The sequence below is a fragment of the Engystomops pustulosus genome, chromosome 7, assembly GCF_040894005.1.
Source record: "Engystomops pustulosus chromosome 7, aEngPut4.maternal, whole genome shotgun sequence".
Lineage (NCBI taxonomy): Eukaryota > Metazoa > Chordata > Amphibia > Anura > Leptodactylidae > Engystomops > Engystomops pustulosus.
In genome coordinates this window covers 11,608,824-11,624,741 of record NC_092417.1, presented here as the reverse complement: position 1 = coordinate 11,624,741, position 15,918 = coordinate 11,608,824, and the positions used below count along the sequence as shown (strand labels likewise).

General features: G+C 49.2%; 1 protein-coding gene across 3 annotated transcripts in view; it reads right to left on the bottom strand.

The window, feature by feature from the left end:
* Positions 1-13,678, bottom strand: part of LOC140069264 (NACHT, LRR and PYD domains-containing protein 3-like) — a 49,357-nt gene extending 35,679 nt beyond the window's left edge. Inside the window, exons 1-5 of one of the 3 annotated variants that reach the window (XM_072114742.1) lie at positions 13,572-13,678; positions 3,461-3,538; positions 2,344-2,507; positions 507-678; positions 50-115 (exon numbers count right to left, since the gene is read on the bottom strand). In XM_072114742.1, coding sequence (XP_071970843.1) covers positions 50-115; positions 507-678; positions 2,344-2,507; positions 3,461-3,485 — 427 coding nt within the window. In that variant the 5' untranslated portion in view covers positions 3,486-3,538; positions 13,572-13,678. Of the gene's footprint in view, positions 1-49; positions 116-506; positions 679-2,343; positions 2,508-3,460; positions 3,539-5,017; positions 5,325-13,571 lie in introns of those variants that run through there. The other 2 variants (XM_072114744.1, XM_072114741.1) reach the window with 2 other exon arrangements.
* Positions 13,679-15,918: the final 2,240 nt, after the last annotated feature.

Genomic DNA, 15,918 nt, shown 5'->3' with positions numbered 1-15,918 from the left:
ACGGTATGAACAGCAGAAGACCAATAAACAAATGTAACAAAGCGCTTACCTCTCAGTTCTAAAGGAAGGTGATGTCCTTCTTCATCCAGTAGGATTTGCTCCGCCAACGTGTCACCTGATAAGATATTACAGAGGGTATTATAGGATTTTGCAGTATTTATCTGTACACCCAACATTCAGAAATATGAGAGTTATACAGACTGGAAAAAAGTTGGAATGGTCCTATGAGCGAAGTGGAGAGACCTCACAGAAAGTTTTCCCTATCGTGGGACAAAAAATGTTCCTGTGAGACAAATTTTGTCTCATTGTTGTGGCATGTCAATGAATTGAAGGTGTAACGGTATTAATCTGAAACATATGTACGATCCGTACGTTTTCCTTGCACCCCCTACCCATCTATCTACAGTCCGAATATATATTTTTAGTTGTCACGGATGCCCCTGTGTGCATTCCCAGCTAGTAATGACTGATTAGAGCCGTCATTATTATCTTATACACAATGTTACCTCTGTGGATGAGCTCCTCCAGTACAGCGTCCAGGGTAGGGGATCCATGGTCCTTCCGTAAGACGTAAAGACTGACCCACAATCCTATCACAGCTTCTCTCCCTCTCCGGAAAATCTCCTCGAGTAAAGTCCGGGCCAAGGTTTTTCTATTATGTTCTAGATCCTTGTATTTCTGGAAGACAGATGATGCTCGAGGGTTAGTATATAAAGATACAAAATCCATAGATATTTCATGTTAGACTTCACCATAATGTATTGGTCTAGAGAAAGATGAATATATGGAACAGTTAGAGGGAAAATCTTTCACAGAATGTATTAACCCCCTGTTGTCTGGGTGCGGGGAGGTGCTCCAGGATTGCCGAACATCTGTGGAGAAAATCTACAGACTTTCTACACTTCAAATTTATGCTCAGAACCTATAACTCTGCCCATCACCTCGCTAAACAAGTCTATTTCACTGATCCAATATCCTCTCTCTAATAATCCTGAAAGATTCCTTGATACTCTTCACTAATCACTGACACCAAAGATGAGGCCACCGGGCACTGACCTTAGGGCTGAAGATCCGGTCACCTACTATAAAGACACAATTCATTGGAGGCAACTTCCCACTCCACAAGCTTTATCCCCTTCCCTCTGGTACCTCACCCTGTTCGCTCTCTTCCTTTGAGCCAGTTACAGAGGAAGAAGGATCCAGGCTCCTCTCCTCTGCTCGCCCCACTACCTGTATTGTTCCTTATATAATACAGCTGAGATCCTCTAGAAGACCGTGGGACGGTTACATGGAGTAATCTACTGCCTCTAACACATGATAATGCAACACCCCTGCCAATACATGGTCAGAGGGGTAGTTGCGAACAGTGCCCTTTACAGGTTAGGAGCTGACAGAGGGAACCGCGAACCTTCCAGGAAGGTTCTACACCTGGTCATCAGGGGTTAACAGCGGTAGATCCTGCTTGAGCAGGCAAGTTAACTATGATAAAGTTATCATCCAATTGTATTCCTTTATGTGAACTGGAGTGTGATTGGAGAGTGAGCCACCACCTGACCAGGGAATGATAAAACCCCTGGACAGGAAGGGGCAAGGGCTCTTAGGTTCCAGCTCCTGACACAGGAGCATCTCTCTTGGAACCTAGCTCCTGACATAGGAACACCTCTCTTAGGCCTGAGCCTTGCTTCTGATCACATGCTCTCACCACATGAGCAGCTCTTAGGCCTCAGTCTCTCCTAGAGAGCACACCTTGCAGACTGTCAATGACCAGAGAGATAGTGTGACACACACCTTCCGTGCTACACACAGAACACCCAGGACAAAGCTGTAGCTTCCATATCTGGACACAGCTCCCAGCCTGTACCTACTACCAGGCTGGTGACCTAACTCCTGAGGATCACTCTCCATGACCACTCCAGTAATATCCAACAGTCCGGAATCTGTAACAAGAATGTTTGGCCCGTTGCCTGCAGTTGTTCCAATGAAAAAACGTGAGTTACTTTTGCACAACGTTGCCCCTGTCTGTTCCCTGGATACGGCTGTAACACCAAGGGCGCCCCCTCCATTACCCAGGGACTCATACTACAGACACCAAAGGAGGTGCCCCAGGGATATTCAGTACATCAGCCTCTCCCTCCATATTTCTTGCACACACCACCCGCTGGAGACCTGCCAGGATGTAGGATAGCCCTCTGGTTCGCCATACCAAGCACCGTGACACTAGCGTGCCTAGGGCACAACCACCAGCAATTTCCGGTATTCTGGGCCCCGGCTGCCTCCAGGCCCCAAGAAAAGGCTAGGCCCCGGTGGGGGATGTTGCATTATCATAATATCATATCCTCTCACCTCTAGATCTGGGAGATTCCAGGAATGAAGTTCAAGCAGCAGTGATCTAGGACTCATGTTCTTCACAATGCAGATCAGATCCTCCTGGAAATATTCATACGTTATCCTCAGGACATGATGTGGATAGTGACAGAGCTGCTGGTAAAACTGCCGGGTCTCATCATCTAGGAAATGAGGGAAACACAAGAATGAAATCTTCTAGAACATAAGTGAACAAGACTGACAGCAACGTATTCCTGTCATAGATCATCTGGTGCCACTAAGGCGAACCTCATATCTGTATTTAGTGGCACAGGTAAGAATTTTGAGGTGTGTTACTTTTCCCCTCCAAAGCCTGCGACATCTTATGTAGCGTGGGTGTGAGACATCTTATGTAGCGTGGGTGTGAGACACCTTATGTCTCCATCATGGGGGGGTCTAGAGGGACTGTGTTCAAGGGCCCACCAATTTTCCTATCAAAATGGGGGCCCGAGGGGCTCACAATACCCACTAAACCCCCCATGCCTGGGCCCTATATGAGGAAAAGAAAAAAATCTGTACTCGCCTTCTGGCCTTCTTCTCCCCGGCCCCTCGTCTCCGTCTTCTGCTCTTCCGGCCCGGGTGCATCAGTATGATGTGGCAGTGTCATGGCTGCGTAACATTATGCGGGCCCTTACACTATGACGTCCCGCTGGCACGACAACGCTGCATCTTAGTGATGTACCCGGGCCAGCAGAACAGAAGATGGAGCCGCGAGGAGAAGACGGAGCCGCGGGGCCAGGGAGAAGAAGCCGAAAGGCCAGTATAAAAGGGGCATCTGCTGTGAACTGGGGGGGGCTGATTGTTGACTGGTGGGGCTATCTATATACTGAGTGGGCACGTGCAGTAGAGTCGGGTCCTGTCTAGCTTGTCGTGGCTCGAAAATGTTTTGGTAAAAAAATGGTGTATAAAGTTATGTATCAATATGGGAATGGACACCGTTGGGGGGTCCCAGTCAGAGGCCCCAAAATTCCTTGTGACAGCCCTGAGCATGGGTGTAAGACATTTACTATAGCAATAGATTCTGCATAACACACACAGACCCTACACTGATTATAGGACCCGGGTCACAGGACGGACGACATAGAGGAGTCCTTACCATCACCGGGACTTAGGACATCCATGTCTGAATCTCAGAATATGATGAAATCTATGCACAATGAAATAACTTTGTTACCTTTAAAGAGAAGAAGAAAAAATTAGAATATTCTAGAATATTACAATCTCTCTCCCATTATCCTGGTGGATACAACTGCCTTAGTTATCTTTACAGTGATGTATATGGATTGCTGTCAGCACAGTGTCTTATAATAATAATTCCTATATAGCGCACACAGATTACGCAGCGCTGCACAGAGCTTGACAAACCAGAGGACCCGGAGGAAACCCACGTGAACACACAGAGAACATACAAATTCTTTGCAGATGTTGACCCTGAGACTTGAACCCAGGTCCCCAGCGCTGCAAGGCTGTAGTGCTAACCACTAAGCCACCGTGCTGCAAGGCTTTAGTGCTAACCACTAAGCCACCGTGCTGCAAGGCTGTAGTGCTAACCACTAAGCCACCATGCTGCAAGGCTGTAGTGCTAACTGCTAAGCCACCGTGCTGCAAGGCTTTAGTGCTAACCACTAAGCCACCGTGCTGCAAGGCTGTAGTGCTAACCACTAAGCCACCATGCTGCAAGGCTTTAGTGCTAACTGCTAAGCCACCGTGCTGCAAGGCTTTAGTGCTAACCACTAAGCAACCGTGCTGCAAGGCTGTAGTGCTAACCACTAAGCCACTGTGCTGCAAGGCTGTAGTGCTAACCACTAAGCAACCGTGCTGCAAGGCTTTAGTGCTAACCACTAAGCCACTGTCACAAAACGGAAAAATGTGGGTAACCCGCCGTAAAAACGCGATTCGCGCCCTTAGTAAATGAGTTAAATCTCAGGACAAAACTGCCCCTGCTTGGGACAGACCACAAAATCCCTGACCGAACCCTGCTCTCATGACCGGATGGTAAGTAATAGTACTAGTCATAGACGAGATCTCACTAAACTCCACCCCTAAATATCTCACCACGCCCCCTTATACCCGATAATATCGGGTTAAAAGTGGAGTGGTGCGGGGCGCCTAACTTTATTCCATAGGGAGCCATTCAGGTGCCAGAAGAGCCGGCTCTTCTTAGTGAGCGGAGCCTAATCAGCCGAATCACTAAGAAAAGCCGAAATTCCCATCACTAGTAAGTAATGCATCACTCTTTATCTTTTTAATTTTCAACTTCTTTATTGACACACATCCCCACATACAAAAATGAAAAAAAAGGCATAAATATGTGCCAAAATCCCCAGAAAAAATTACATATTGAGGTAAACATCAATATAACTTATAAAAAGCTTCACATTCAATTATAGCGCTCTTTTTGGGTGTAAAAATGACCCAATGTTGTGTTCCACTGCTTAGTCCCATCAGAGAAGGTATAGAAAAGAGAAAATAGAAAAAGACGAAAGGAAGTAGAAGCAAAAACACACACATAGTCTCCCATAGTCTGTATAAAATTCATATACAGATGGAGTATATATATATATATATATATATATGAATGAGATGAGAGTCACATAGAAGAATCAGTATAATGAGTGTAGGAGCAGTAACGGGGAAGCAGTGATGTTATTACCTTGTGTTACTCTGGAGCTGAGATAAGAACCGGCAGTCGCTCGAATTCTGAGCACATGGGGTTAAGCGGAAGAGGAAGCTTGTGGAATGCGGACTCAGCTTAGACTCAATAGACTACGGGAGGGGCAGAGGGACATACTGATTACTGTGTGTGGATGACAGAATAGACGCAATAACTCGGCTGTATTATCTTATGGGTACATAATGCTAATGCAACACCCCTGCCAACGCATAGGCAAGGTGGTAATTGCGAATAGCGCCCTCTCCATGTCAGGAGCTGTTAGGGGAAAGGAGGAGGGGATGAACGCAGCTCACCCACGTCCCTCTCTATAGTGATATATGGTGTACCGCGTCGTATTACAGGGAAAGATAGGACGTAGGGCCCCGTGAGCCCATTGCTGTATATGAGGGACGTATGTACGTCGGCCGTATATACGTCCCCCATGCGTTCGTGTGTATACAGCCTTAGGGAGACTGATCACCTCTCTAGGAGGTCTCTAAGTACTGGAGAAATTTGTAATTGCAGCTGTAGCCACTGCCTGGTAAGGCAAGAGTTAACCATGCCAAAAGTTATTGTCCAATGATATGTCTTATGATAATTGTAAAGCAGTGTGCTATCACCTGAGCAAGGGAGAGCACATGGTCTGTCAGGAGAGCAGTCAGTCACAGTGATGGGTACATGCATGAAATGGAGCAAGATGGAGCACCTGTCAGCAAAGCAAGCAGAGGAGAGTGCGGCTCACCAGCCAGGGTCACCATACCAGGAAGCAGAAGTGTCCAGGCCGCTCCCTGACACATGAGGGAAGTCAGGAGACTTACTGCTGGTTAGAGAAGTTGCGGGCACAACACTCTGTATTCTGGAGCCACATCACTAGTAACTGTTACAACTAGAGATGAGCGAACACTAAAATGCTCGGGTACTCGTTATTCGAGACGAACTTTTCCCGATGCTCGAGTGCTCGTCTCGAATAACGAGCCCCATTGAAGTCAATGGGAGACCCGAGCATTTTTCAAGGGGACCAAGGCTCTGCACAGGGAAGCTTGGCCAAACACCTGGGAACCTCAGAAAAGGATGGAAACACCACGGAAATGGACAGGAAACAGCAGGGGCAGCATGCATGGATGCCTCTGAGGCTGCCTAATCGCACCATTATGCCAAAATTATGGGCAACAGCATGGCCATGACAGAGTGACAGAATGAAGCTAGATAGCATCTAAAACATCCAATAATTGACCCTGACACTATAGGGGACGGCATGCAGAGGCAGCGGCAGCAGCGGCAGGCTAGAGAGTGGCATGGCGACATACCCTAATTGGACTCAGGCTTCAAACCAATGGGTGTCAGAGAGGAACCAAAGGAGGTGAGCAAGAAGCGCTCAAATAATATCGGTACATGATAAAAGTTTGCCAGTATATTTTGTGGATTACACAGCAGGGTGGCGACAAAGTTAACATGGAAGCCATGAAAACAACCCAAAATTCTGCCTGACACAGCTCGTTTGATAAGGGGACCATGTATGCTTACAGTTCATGCCAGTCGCTGCACTGGCTGCCAGTCTCCTTTCGAATACAGTTTAAAATAATAATAACCCTCATCCATAAAGCTCTGTATAATGCTGCACCCCCCTACCTCTCCTCTCTTATCTCAGTCTATCGCCCAACCCGTGCTCTTAGATCCGCCAGTGATCTTAGATTAACCTCTACCCTAGTGCGGACCTCCCACTCGCGTCTCCAAGACTTCTCTAGAGCTGCACCAATTCTATGGAATGCTCTGCCCCGGACTATCAGACTAATACCTAACCTCCAAAGTTTCAAACGTGCTCTTAAAACCCATTTCTTTAGGCAAGCCTATAACACTCATTAACTGCATGAAGTTTTAACTCTTCTACTAACCCGTCCTGTGTCGTCCTCCCATCTGTTATCCAGCAACCAACAGGCACCAGACTTCTCTGCAGTCCCATTCACCCTGGACCTGGTATATAAGATGACGGCTGAGTGGTTCAAGCGACAGCAATTCCATTTATTATATTTTGTTCTATTCCCTAAGAAGAATGGCTTGACCATTAAATATTCTTTTACCTCGTGTTACCCCATCATCTTCATAAACCGTAAGCTCTGGCGAGCAGGGACCTCACTCCTGTTGTTCCATACAAATGTTGTGCTCTGTTACATTACATTTGTATTTGTTTCCTATGATTTGTAAAGCGCTACAGAATATGATGACGCTATATAAATAAAGATTATTATTATTATTATTATGGAGGCAGTGAACTAGTAGTAGATTAAAGGTGCTGCAACTATGTTAGTTGGATCTTGGGATGGAGCTGGCGCTCTGCAGCCAGGCGAGCTTTCGCCAATCCAAGCCCCTGTCTCTAGGCTACTCCCCAAACAGCACTTCTAAGAACCTTTTGTATAAGATCAAGTGTAGTAGCGTTCTTATAAGTTTAGGATATGGCGGGTGAGGGGAATGTAAACAGATGCGCAAGAAGCGCTGAAATAATATCCCTAAATGGTAAAAGTTTTCCAGTATATTTTGTGGATTACACAGCTGGGTGGCGACAAAGTTAACAACTTTGATGTGGAATGCCCTGTAATAGCTCTTGGGCGGTGTGCCTTTTATCGCCTAGGCTCAGCAGTTTCAGCACCGCCTGCTGTCGCTTAGCGACGGCACTGCTGCTGTGCCTAGAGCTACCGACTGATGGCGCCATGCCCACGGATGGTAATTCGGAGGAGGAGGAGGTGGAGGAGGGGTGGGAGGAGGTGCAGTAGGCCTTTGAGACCTGGACCGCGGTAGGCCCCGCAATTCTCTGCGTCGGCAGTATATGACCAGCCCCAGGGTCAGACTCGGTCCCAGCCTGCACCAAGTTAAGTGTAGTAGCGTTCTTATAAGTTTGGGATATGGCGGGTGAGGGGAATGTAAACAGATGCGCAAGAAGCGCATGATGCGCATGGAGCTGGCGCTCCGCTGCCAGGCGAGCTTTCGCCAATCCAAGCCCCTGTCTCTAGGCTACTCCCCAAACAGCACTTCTAAGAACCTTTTGTATAAGATCAAGTGTAGTAGCGTTCTTATAAGTTTAGGATATGCCGGGTGAGGGGAATGTAAACAGATGCGCAAGAAGCGCTGAAATAATATCCCTAAATGGTAAAAGTTTGCCAGTATATTTTGTGGATAACACAGCAGGGTGGCGACAAAGTTAACAACTTTGATGTGGAATCCATGAAAACAACCCAAATTTCTGCCTGACACACCTCGTTTGATAAAGGGACGATGTATGGAGGCAGCTATATGGACGACTTTTGGAGGTAGCAATGGAGACAACGTGTGGAGGCTGCTATGGAGACAATTTAATTTGGATAGTGCCTGTATGTGGCAGTCCCAAACATTTTTCAAACCAGAGGAGCAGGTAGGTGGCCCTCCAGTAAAATGGAATAGATTGAGTGCCTGTATGTGGCAGTCCCAAAAATGTTTCAAACCAGAGGAGCAGGTAGGTGGCCCTGCAGTAAAATGGAATAGATTGAGTGCCTGTATGTGGCAGTCCCAAAAATGTTTCAAACCAGAGGAGCAGGTAGGTGGCCCTCCAGTAAAATGGAATAGATTGAGTGCCTGTATGTGGCAGTCCCAAAAATTTTTTAAAACAGAGGACCGGGTAGGTGGCCCTCCAGAAAAATGGAATAGATTGAGTGCCTGTATGTGGCACTCACAAAAATTGTTTCAAACAGAGGACCGGGTAGGTGGCCCTCCAGAAAAATTAAATGCATGAAGTACTATAGCAAGAGCCAGTGGGCCCTGTCAAAAAATAGCCATTTTCCTCTGCTTTACTGTACAAAGAGGAGGAGAAGGAGGAAAATGAGGAGGAGGAGGAGTGGATCAATTATTCAGGTTGAGCTTCCTTCACCTGGTGGAGATTGGAAATTCTGAGAAATCCAGCCTTTATTCATTTTAATAAGCGTCAGCCTGTCAGCGCTGTCAGTCGACAGGCGTGTACGCTTATCGGTGATGATGCCACCAGCTGCACTGAAAACCCGCTCGGACAAGACGCTAGCGGCAGGGCAGGCAAGAACCTCCAAGGCGTACAGCGCCAGTTCGTGCCACATGTCCAGCTTTGAAACCCAGTAGTTGTAGGGAGCTGTGTGATCATTTAGGACGATGGTATGGTCAGCTACGTACTCCCTCACCATCTTTCTGTAAAGATCAGCCCTACTCTGCCGAGACTGGGGACAGGTGACAGTGTCTTGCTGGGGTGACATAAAGCTGGCAAAAGCCTTGTAAAGCGTACCCTTGCCAGTGCTGGACAAGCTGCCTGCTCGCCTACTCTCCCTCGCTACTTGTCCCGCAGAACTACGCACTCTGCCGCTAGCGCTGTCAGAAGGGAAATACTGTTTCAGCTTGTGCACCAGGGCCTGCTGGTATTCATGCATTCTCACACTCCTTTCCTCTGCAGGGATGAGAGTGGAAAGATTTTGCTTGTACCGTGGGTCCAGGAGAGTGAACACCCAGTAATCGGTGCTGGAATAAATTCTTTGAACGCGAGGGTCACGGGATAGGCAGCCTAGCATGAAATCTGCCATATGCGCCAGAGTACCAACGCGTAAGAATTCACTCCCCTCACTGGCCTGACTGTCCATTTCCTCCTCCTCCAACTCCTCCAACTCCTCTTCTTCTGCCCATACACGCTGAACAGTGAAGGACTCAACAATGGTCCCCTCTTGTGTCTCGCCAACATTCTCCTCCTCTTCCTCCTCATCCTCCTCCACCTCCACCTCCTCCGATATGCGCTGAGAAACAGACCTGAGGGTGCTTTGGCTATCAACAAGGGAATATTCTTCCCCTGTCTCTTGTGACGAGCGCAAAGCTTCCGACTTCATGCTGACCAGAGAGTTTTTCAACAGGCCAAGCAGCGGGATGGTGAGGCTGATGATGGCGGCATCGCCACTGACCATCTGTGTTGACTCCTCAAAGTTACTCAGCACCTGACAGATATCAGACATCCACGTCCACTCCTCATTGTAGACTTGAGGAAGCTGACTGACCTGACTACCAGTTCTGGTGGAAGTTGACATCTGGCAGTCTACAATCGCTCTGCGCTGCTGGTAAACTCTGGATAACATGGTCAGTGTTGAATTCCACCTCGTGGGCACGTCGCACAACAGTCGGTGAGCGGGCAGTTGGAGGCGGCGCTGCGCTGCCCTGAGAGTGGCAGCATCTGGGCTGGACTTCCTGAAATGCGCACAGATGCGGCGCACCTTCGTGAGCAAATCAGACAGATTGGGGTATGTCTTGAGGAAACGCTGAACTATCAGATTTAACACATGGGCCAGGCATGGCACATGTGTCAGTCTGCCGAGTTGCAGAGCCGCCACCAGGTTACGGCCGTTGTCACACACAACCATTCCCGGCTTGAGGTTCAGCGGTGCCAGCCACAGATCAGTCTGCGCCGTGATGCCCTGTAATAGCTCTTGGGCGGTGTGCCTTTTGTCGCCTAGGCTCAGCAGTTTGAGCACCGCCTGCTGTCGCTTAGCGACGGCACTGCTGCTGTGCCTAGAGCTACCGACTGATGGCGCCGTGCCCACGGATGGTAGTTCGGAGGAGGAGGTGGAGGAGAGGTGGGAGGAGGAGGAGGCATAGTAGGCCTGAAACACCTGGACCGAGGTAGGCCCCGCAATCCTCGGCGTCGGCAGTATATGAGCAGCCCCAGGGTCAGACTCGGTCCCAGCCTCCACCAAGTTAACCCAATGTGCCGTCAGCGATATATAGTGGCCCTGCCCGGCAGCACTCGTCCACGTGTCCGTGGTCAGGTGGACCTTGTCAGAAACGGCGTTGGTCAGGGCACGGATGATGTTGTCTGACACGTGCTGGTGCAGGGCTGGGACGGCACATCGGGAAAAGTAGTGGCGGCTGGGGACCGAATACCGAGGGGCGGCCGCCGCCATGAGGTTGCGAAAGGCCTCGGTCTCTACTAGCCTATAGGGCAGCATCTCCAGGCTAAGCAATCTGGAGATGTGCACATTAAGGGCTTGGGCGTGCGGGTGGGTTGCACTATATTTGCGTTTCCGCTCCAGCGTCTGGGGTATGGAGAGCTGAACGCTGGTGGATGCTGTGGAGGATCGTGGAGGCGACGATGGGGTTTTTGTGGCAGGGTCCTGGGCAGGGGGCTGACTAGCAGCTGACACAGGGGAAGGAGCAGTGGTGTGCACGGCCGGAGGTGAACGGGCTTGTTGCCACTGAGTGGGGTGTTTAGCATTCATATGCCTGCGCATACTGGTGGTAGTTAAGCTAGTAGTGGTGGAACCCCTGCTGAGCCTGGTTTGGCAAATGTTGCACACCACAGTCCGTCGGTCATCCGGTGTTTCCTTAAAGAACCTCCAGACTTCTGAAGATCTAGCCCTCGCCGCAAGAGCCCTCGCCACGGGAGCTTCACTAGTTGACACATTTGGCGCTGATGCACCAGCTCTGGCCCTGCCTCTCCGTCTGGCCCCACCACTGCCTCTTCCAACCTGTTCTGGTCGAGGACTCTCCTCCGTCTCAGAAGCACTGTGTTCACCCGGCCTCTCAACCCAGCTTGGGTCTGTCACCTCATCATCCTCCGATCCCTCAGTCTGCTCCCCCCTCGGACTTCCTGCCCTGACAACAACTTCCCCACTGTCTGACAACCGTGTCTCCTCATCGTCGGACACCTCTTTACACACTTCCACTACGTCAAGAAGGTCATCATCACCCACAGACTGTGACTGGTGGAAAACCTGGGCATCGGAAAATTGCTCAGCAGCAACCGGACAAGTGGTTTGTGACTGTGGGAAGGGTCCAGAAAACAGTTCCTCAGAGTATGCCGGTTCAAATGCCAAATTTTCCTGGGAGGGGGCAGACTGGGGGGGAGGAGGCTGAGGTGCAGGAGCTGGAGGAGTGCCGATTTCGGTGACATGGGTGGACTGCGTGGAAGACTGACTGGTGGTGGACAAATTGCTCGAAGCATTGTCAGCAATCCACGACATCACCTGTTCGCACTGTTCTGGCCTCAACAGTGCTCTACCACGAGTCCCAGTAACTTCAGACATGAACCTAGGGAGTGTAGCTCTGCGGCGTTCCCCTGCTCCCTCATCAGCAGGTGGTGTCTCACCCCGCCCAGGACCACGGCCTCTGACCCCTGCAGTAGTTGGACGCCCACGTCCCCGCCCTCGTCCTCTACCCCTAGCCCTCGGGTTAAACATTTTTAAAATGAGAGTTATAACTTTATTTTTTTTTTAACTTTTTTTTGTTTTTTTTTGTGTTTTTTGTTTTTTTTTTGTGTTTTTTGTTTTTTTTTGAGTTTTTAAAACCAAACAATGCTATCCTATTGCTATGGCTATTTTCTAGCCAAGTATCAAAGCACACTACTATGCCAGATGAGATGACACTGAGTTAGTGCCTAATTGAAATCCAACCCCTACTAAATTTTCCCACTTCGGTCTTTGCTATGGATATGTGCGTCACTAAGCGCAGAACACAGCGGTCGCAAGTCTCACTACAAATTGCTCAGAATTGGCTAGTACATGCACTGCAGAAAGTACAGCCACCAGCAGATCAACCAGAAATCAAATATATAGAACGCTACTGTAGGCGTAAGTAAGCTCTTTGTATTCTCCTATGGCTATTTTCTAGCCAAGTATCAAAGCACACTACTATGCCAGATGAGATGACACTGAGTTAGTGCCTAATTGAAATCCAACCCCTACTAAATTTTCCCACTTCGGTCTTTGCTATGGATATGTGTGCCACTAAGAGCTAAACACAACGGTAGCAAGTCCCCCTGCTAATTCCTCACAAAATGGTACTAGATGCAAATTAAAATAAAAAAAGTAGAACGTTATTGTAGCCCTAAGAAGGGCTGTTGGGTTCTTTGAGAATCACTCCTGCCTAACAGTAAGCTAATAGAACACCCTAACGCTTTCCCTAACCAGCAGCAGCTCTCTCCCTAGCGGCATCCAGACACAGAATGATCCGAGCAGTGCGGGCAGCGGCTAGTCTATCCCAGGGTCACCTGATCTGGCCAGCCAACCACTGCTATCGACGTGTAAGGGTACCACGTCATGCTGGGTGGAGTGCAGAGTCTCCTGGCTTGTGATTGGCTCTGTTTCTGGCCGCCAAAAAGCAAAACGGCGGGAGCTGCCATTTTCTCGAGCGGGCGAAGTATTCGTCCGAGCAACGAGCAGTTTCGAGTACCCTAATGCTCGACCGAGCATCAAGCTCGGACGAGCATGTTCGCTCCTCTCTAGTTACAACCTCTGAACTTCCGTCTCCATCAGATATGTTACAGGATGCAGCTAGTGTATAGGGTGCTGCAGCCAGTGTATCGGGTGCTGCAGCCAGTGTATCGGGTGCTGCAGCCAGTGTATCGGGTGCTGCAGTCTCTCTAAAGACCCAAACCTCCCAAGTCTTATGGTGCAGAACAAAATATTTTTTTTGCCAAAAGACTTGCCTTGCGCTCACCCCTTACTCCACCCCAACACTGTATAATTCCCGCCCTAACAGGGTGACCACAGGGCAAAGTAGGCAATTGCCCAGGGCCCCTGGTACTGACCTTATAAATAGATGACAGTCCTAATATAACATTGTAAGAAGTCCCGGCAGCCTCCAGCAGCAGATACAGTGTATACACAGGATTCCCGGGCACTGCTGCTGCCTGTGACGAGAGGGAGGGGGGATTTAAGGCGGCAATTCAAGGTGGAAATGTCCCTTGAACAATGTCTACACACTGCTTGTATAGTGCCACCTTAATTCTAATCGGACCGCCTGCTGACTTAAGACAACAGAGAGCGCAGGTCCAAAGTCTGCAGCACTGTCCTCAGGCGTCCTTAGACGTTGCTACAGTTTTCTGGTGCTCCCGCCCTCCCTTACCGCGCTGAATGAGCGCGATGCAGAGAGGAGCTGAGCTGCGCGGCTGGTTCCATAGACTCGTTGGTCACGTGACTGCCAGGTCTAAAGGGGTTAATCAGAGCTGCTGGGTCTAGTTAGACCCAGTCCAGCTCTGATCAGAATCCCCAGTGACAGGTTGTCGTTCCCCCTGTAACTGAAGCTCTTATAGATGCCCCAGTTTAAGTGGAAAACTTGTAAAAGAGAAAAAATCAAGTAAGATTTAAAAAAATGTGAAAATGTCCCACAGGCGTCTTTTATGACCTCATGGGGGACAAATAAAGTAAAAACACAAAAACAGAAAAAAATATTAATAAATATGCACAATGGGGCATATTTACTTACCTGTCCCATTGTGTCCGCTGATTCGGAGCTGCCGTGATTCACTTACAGGGTGCGCCTGATATCCTTCCCCGCTCAGGTCCGCCGGAGTTCACCTTCTTCTTCCTGGTGCATGTAAGTGCTTGATCTTGCGACACAATTCGAGTTTTATATTCCACGGTTTATTTGAGTCAGTCGGGTTGTCAGACGGCCACGACCCCGATTTGTGTCGCTTGATGCGCCGATGCACCACAATCCGAACGCGTGCGACACCATCCCCTCTGCGAGTCAGCGCAGAAGAGAAATAGTCGGGAAATCCGACAGAATCGCAGTCCGCGGTCCCTTAGTAAATGTGCCCCAATGACATTTCTCCATATAATAAAAAAGCATTGCCATAGTCGCCCTGTTTCCCCAAGACTATACACAAAATAGGGAATTTAATAATTTAATATTTAATAATGTTCATTTTGCATTAATTTAATTTAATTAAAGTACCGTATATACCCGAGTATAAAAAATGTGCTGAAAAACCCTAACTCGGCTTATACTCGAGTCAAGAAAAAACCCCAGTGTACTCACCTTCTGCCGCCCTCCCCCCTGGGCAGGCTCTTTTCTGTCTATGGCGGCTCCGTGTCTCGCCCGGTCTGTTGCAGGCACCATGACGTCAGCCGCACGCTGACATAATAATAATAATCTTTATTTATATAGCGCCATCAAATTCCTAATGTGTCGGCACACACTATGGTGCCAGTGAGCGGCTGATGTCATGGTGCCTGCTATGGACCGCACAGGGACACGGAGCTGATGCCTGAGCCGCGATGGAGAGAATAGGACCTGCCCGGGGGGCGTCGGAAGGTGAGTTTGTTTTTTATATTGGGGGCGGGGGCTGGCTGGCTATATACTAGGGGGGCTGGCAGCCTATACGTATACTAGAGGGGACTGGCGGGCTATATACTACAGGGGGCTGGTAGGCTATATACTAGGGGGCTGGCAGGCTATATACTACAGGGGGCTGGCTACATACTACAGGGGGGTGGTGAACTATATACTACAGGGGGCTAGCAGGCTATATACTACAGGGGACTGGCAGGCTATATGTATACTAGAGGAGGCTGGCAGGCTATATACTAGGGGGCTGGCAGTCTATATACTACAGGGGGCTGGCAGGCTATATACTAGGGGAAGGCAGGCTATATACTACAGGGGGCTGGCAGGCTATATACTACAGGGGGCTAGCAGGCTATATACTACAGGGACTGGCAGGTTATACGTATACTAGAGGAGGCTGGCAGGCTATATACTAGGGGGCTGGCATGCTGTATACTGGGGGAGGGGAAGGCAGGCTATATAATACAGGGGGCTGGCAGGCTATATACTACAGGGTCTGGCTGACTATATACTACAGGGGGAAGGCGAGCTATATACTGCAGGGGCTGGCTGGCTATATACTACAGGAGTCTGGCAGGCTATATACTTCAGGGGGCTGGCAGGCTATAAACTACAGGGGGCTGGCAGGCTATAAACTACAGGGGGCTGGCAGGCTATATACTACAGGGGGCTGGCAGGCTATATACTACAGGGGCTGGCAGGCTATTTACTACAGGTGCTGGAAGGCTATATACAACAGGGGGCGCGCAGGCTATTTACTACAGGGGCTGGAAGGCTATATACAACAGGGGGTGCACAGGCTATTT